Source organism: Pundamilia nyererei, unplaced genomic scaffold (assembly GCF_000239375.1).
Source record: "Pundamilia nyererei isolate P.nyererei 1_Seehausen unplaced genomic scaffold, PunNye1.0 scaffold00407, whole genome shotgun sequence".
In the NCBI taxonomy this organism is placed as follows: Eukaryota; Metazoa; Chordata; class Actinopteri; order Cichliformes; family Cichlidae; genus Pundamilia; species Pundamilia nyererei.
Genome location: NW_005187808.1, coordinates 147,382 through 153,000, shown reverse-complemented (window position 1 = coordinate 153,000; position 5,619 = coordinate 147,382). Strand labels below are relative to the sequence as shown.

Here is a 5,619-nt window from a genome sequence, read left to right as displayed (position 1 = left end):
GACAGCTGCCAAGTCTGCACATTTGCAGTAAGTGCAAATGTGCACATGCTGTGAGAGGTTTGACTCTTATTGTAAATGAATACAATGTTCCATAAGCACATTTGAGATCATTCCCTATCTGAAAGGCAGAACCAAGCCTAGCACCAGTGCAGTGCAAGTTGTTGCCGGAATTCACAACAGTATCCAACATCCAAACTGAAGACATTCCTGAGCTCATTGTTGGCAAGCCATCCTTGGCTGTACAGGATTTTTTGGTTTTTTGTTTTCTTGCTCTTTTACTTCCTCATCCCTGTAAAAACCTTTGTCTGGGTTTTACAGTAGGACATTTGCATTCCAAAGCAGCTACAAGTTTCATGGTTTCAGGCTAAAAAATACTGTATATATGTACACAGTATAAAACCTGTCAGAGAAACAGCAAAAATATCAGGAGTGGTCAAATCAACAATCTGCTACTTTTCTTTAAAAAACAAACAAAGCTCAGCCTGAAGGAACTCAGAAAAACACTAAAGTGGAGGATTGCAGAATGTATGCAGATGTAGGTTGCATGTTTGGGGCCCGTGTAGCTACTGCTTATTGATGATGTGACTGCTGATAGTAGTAGCAGGTTGAATTCTGTAGTGTACAGGGCTATTGAGCAAAATGAAGGGTTTGAGTCTTCACACAGTCACTGACTGCAAAGGATTTTCATCCAGGTATAAAAAACAATCCTTATATTTAGAATTGTCTTAGTCTGTAATTATGAGCCTTGACAATGACCCTAAATAAAAAAAATCATCAAGAAACCCACTGTTTGGGTTTATTGTGACAAAGATTATGCCATCGTCCAAATATCTAAGGACCTAACTGTGCATTCTGACTGATTTGTTGCTGCTTCCAGGATGCTTTGCTTCAGTATTTTTTTATTTTTTTTGTCGCTGCGTATAAAGACAGATTACAGTGAGCCATATGCCGGAATCTGGGAGAAAGAAGTATGGGAAATGAGAAAAGGAGTGAGTGAAAAGTGAGGAAGAGATAAAGATGGATAGAGAGACAGACAAAGAAAACGCAAGGTAAGCTAATCAAGAGCAAGAGTGCTGAGAGGGCACTGCCCCAATACAGTGGGACTCCTGACCTTGACTTGTTGGAGACAGAGACAGAGAAGGAGCCGGGTGGGAGGCTGGCAGCCTGAGGGGATATTAGGAAGAATCGATGAAATTAAAGAGAGGAGGAGAATACTGCAGAGAAGGGCAAATCTAGACATATAAACTGTTATGACAAAATTAGGTCAGCTGGGATCAGATTTTTAAGGACTTTTATTTGTTTTTTATTTGAAGAGTAACAAGTTCTTGCTACACAACTGCTGTGTCATCATAATCAATAATGCTTGCAATTTTAGACTACTTTTATTTTCTAGTTGTTTTTTTTTATTTTTTTTTATTGTGATCTGATGACTCCATGGGATTCATTGTCCATTAAACATTGCAGAGGCTTTTTATGAAGATGAATTCGAATAAAAGCCCATAGCATTCACCCAAAGCATTAAAAATGCCTACCTCATATTGGGTAGCCACGCCTGCTGCTAACAAAAACATCTCCGATCCATCTTTGGGGGTACACTTATACCTGTAGGTAATATCTGTAATGTGTGGGGGCCTCTGTGAATTACGTTTTTTATGTAGAGGATCAATATGCCGAGTTTGGAGGCCCAGTCTTGAATTGCATTGTGACAAACATAGTCAGTGTTATTTATTTAACCTCAAGGCTGATCTCTGTATATGCAAATACTGATTAAACCATTGAAAGTTAGAGATTTTGGGGGGAAATATCTTCATTCAAGACCTCTGAATGAATCAACCACATCAGTGATTCGAAATCAGATCCAGTCTATCATCATCTTGTACTAAAACCAGTGATTAACTTTGCATTCATCCCATGTTGCATAAACCACACAGCATTGCTCTGGGAGTCACTGTTGATTGGTTAGGTAAATACTAAAGTATCCAAACCAGTTCAAAACAGGTTTATTTATAAATCACATTCACAAAAACAGTCAATCCAAGCCATTACTGTAAGGTAAAGATCCTACAGCATTAGGCATAAAGCACAAACAATAAATTGATCACCCATATGAGCAATCACTTTGGAATGGTGGGAAGGAAAAACTCCCTCTTAACAGGAAGAGTCCTCCGGCAGAATGAGAGTCAGGGAGAGGCAGCCATCAGCCTCAACTGGTTTTAGGAGGTGGTGGGGGGTGAGGAGTTTGAAAGAACAAAGGGAGACAGGATAAAACACAGACTAAGGAAGAAATAAGACAAGAATTTAATGAGATATATGGGGAGTAACAAGAGGTGAGTGGAGAGGAAGTGCTGAGTGTATTGCATGAAGTCCCGCAGCAGTCTGAGCCTAAAGCAGCATAACTAATAGATGGATCCTGGTCACCTGATCAAGCCCCAGCTATAAGCCTTATCAAAGAGTATGTTTTATTCTGATCCTAAACGTAGATAGGGTGTCTGTCTCTTGAGGTGGTTCCACAGGAGCTGAAATCTGCTTTTAGAAATTCTAGAAACCACAAGTAAGTCTGCAGTCGGCGAGCAAAGTGCTCTGTTGGGATAATATAATACTATGCCATCATTAAGATATGATGGGGCTCAATCTGCGGAGTTTGGAGGCCCAGACGAAAATAGTCAGTGTTATTTATTTAATGCATGGCCAATGGAAGTCTCATTGCACCGTTTTGGATTAACTGGAGATTCTTTTTCAACATCTTTATGATAATGAGTTGCAAAAATCCAGCCAACAGGACTACAGGACAGTGAATGAGTCTCTGTGTCATGATGAGGAGACATAGAAGGTATTTTATTCTAACTACAATACACTCAATGCACTTCTTTTTCATTGATTTTGTTTTGTGATGGCATACCAACTCCAGCCTTGTTTTGATAGAAATGGTGCAGAACCATTTAGAAAGGGTCTCTTTTTCTTACAGGAATGCCATTGCCATTTATCTGAGCTTGATCTCAACTTGGTCTCACCTGCAGCGCCACATGACTGAAGACAGAAACAGAGCAACATGACAATGACTGAAAGACTGAGGAAGTGTAAGGAGCCAGTGGGCAATAAATTCAGGGTAAAGTTTAAATTGGCAGGAAAAAAAAAAAGAGTTTAACCTACAAGGAAGGGAGTTTAAACTACAAGCATGTTTGGATGTAGCAGAGGGAAGCAGGAGGTGGGTTGTGTGGCAAGATGAAGAATGAAGGAGACAGGGGGCAAGTGTTCGGTCACACAGCAAGTGCCTGATTAATTAAATCCACTGTTTGTTTCTGCACAATAAGCGGGCAGCTCAGAGACCGCTTCTGGCACCTTGCCTAATACACTCTCCTATCTGTGAGCCTCTACAACAACTCAACATGATCCTTCTCTTCTTATCTCCTCCACTGTCATCCACACTGGAGTTCAAGCTTCATAGCTTAAAATGTGTGATGAGTTTTTGCTCTTATATATTTGAAACCTCTGGTGCTCTGAAGCTTGGGATTGGGTTTTTTTTTTATATTTAGTGTTTCATCCACAACTTCAATTTCATTGAGTCAGTTCACCTGCGGTTAAACAAACTGCACACACTGCCATGCCACATGTCACAAACACACATATCAGATAAAGCATGTTCTTTATCAAATCACATAAATCTGTGATTGCATAAAGTAAGCAGGAGCAAGTTTAAAAGTCAAGGGTATTGCAGCAGTGTATATACAGAAAGTTCCATGTAAGCACACCAGGTGACTGTAACCCCCCGTTCAGCTATTAGTAAAACACAGCAGGTACCAGAGGGAATTGTGGTGTTACTGATGTAGTTGCCGATGCACCTGTCTCCTGACACAAACCCAGAATAGCTGGCAGTGATGCTGCAAGGCAACACACATGTCTCCTCCTCACTTAAAGAGAGCTGGAAGAAGCCACCTAAGGTCAGAGTTGGATCAGCTCCCGTTAACCACTGCTGCTCAATATGGGGGCCATGTCTTTGTATAATAAAAGTTCTCTCGTCTGATTCTTATCAAGGCATCTAATGAGCACACAAAAGTAATATTGTAACCACTGGTGCTTGCAGAATTGGCTTCTTTTTATAGCTTTTAGTACCTTTTATTAGTTATAATATAGTTTTGTATAAAAAATTCTAATAAAATCAGATAGTATTGCTTTTTAAATCCATTTCAGTTAGGCATGCAACATTTTGGGGTGCCCGTATATAAAGAAAAATCCCTCTGACTTGAGTAAATCCTTCTGTAAACCCTCCTAAAGTGATGCACATTACAATCTAATTCCTCTTTTTCTTTCACAGTAGCACAAGTAAGCAGATTTTATTGTCTTATACATGTTTATGGAGTTTTTTGACAGAAGCTGGCCCTTCTTTTACCTCACACCTCATAAACTCATTCACAACTGGGAGCGTCATGTCCGCTCAGATTCCAATAATGTGACACAATAACAATTCTGAACGGCACCTGCTTCGCACAAAAAGGTGAATTGCATTTCTTTCCGAGGCGGAGTAAATTACTGTTTAAGTGTTTTAGTGAGGGAAAGGTGTGTGCGTGAGCCAGCCGGTAATTTCGCAGGGTGTTGTTTAAGCACCACAGAGCGGCCTCACCCACCGCAAAGCAGCCTCGGCAGCTGCAGCAGCTCTTAATCTCCAGCTTGCCTAGCTGGTCTCCCTGTCTGCACGGGTGGAGGTTAATGGAGCACTTTGCAGTAAAGCTGCTCTCACGCTGTGTGAGAACAAGTTTTGGGGAGTTTTGTAAGTAGAAATGAAACATGAAGGGGTCTAAAGGCTAAAATGGGAGAGAGTTAATGCACATCTGGAGACCCATAGAGGCCCTCCATCTGATCATCTCTCCAAAGTGAAGTCTTGAAAAGATATAATGACTTTGTAAATCAAAAAATATTTAGTGAACACATTTAAGAGTTTGTGCAACAGCTTCGCAAGTTCTCAGTGCTACAAGTGGACAGAGAACACTTGTTATCTCAAATAAACTGGTGCCATGTTGCATGAATTCAGTCAAGATGCCAAAATCCTCATCAAAATCATGTATGCAGGCAATTAATTTGCATTTTCATGTGTTGATTAGCTGTGGTTGTTACTCGGAGTAGGTATGTGTTGAATAACAAGCTGTTCAGAGGCCTCACATAACACTTCAGCTGCTGCTGAAAGTGTCAGATTAGCTCTGAAGTAGGACTGAAGTTATATAAATACACACAAGTTATGTTTCTGCGTCCCAGACTAGATTAATTCATTTTGAAATTTAAAAAAACAAAACAAAACAAAACAGTCAGTACTCTCAACAGATTATCCTGACACATTGTGGTTGTTCATGTTTTTGGCCCACAGCCTGGAAGTTGCGGAACACTCCAAGGAGTCAGCTGTCTGCCGATCTGGAGCTCCTCGCTCAGTAACCTCATCACGGCTTGATGATGCGGCACACCTTTCATCACTCTGGTGTGATAATCTTGAGTTGAAAGGAGAACATAAAGAGATGATTGGGAATCTCACCTGATGTGTCCCACATGTTGAGCTCGATCCTCTGCTTCTCAATCTCGAAGCTAGCCGTGTAATTCTCAAACACCGTGGGAACGTAATTCTGAAACGAGAGG

General features: G+C 40.7%; 1 protein-coding gene across 1 annotated transcript in view; it reads right to left on the bottom strand.

Moving 5' to 3' along the window:
* The window catches only part of LOC102195949 (rho-related GTP-binding protein RhoN-like), a 34,452-nt gene that overhangs the window by 27,345 nt on the left and 1,488 nt on the right, over positions 1 to 5,619 (bottom strand). The window contains exon 2 of the mRNA XM_005753144.1: positions 5,519 to 5,606. Within this exon, the coding sequence (XP_005753201.1) occupies positions 5,519 to 5,606 (88 nt within the window). The remainder of the gene's footprint in view (positions 1 to 5,518; positions 5,607 to 5,619) is intronic.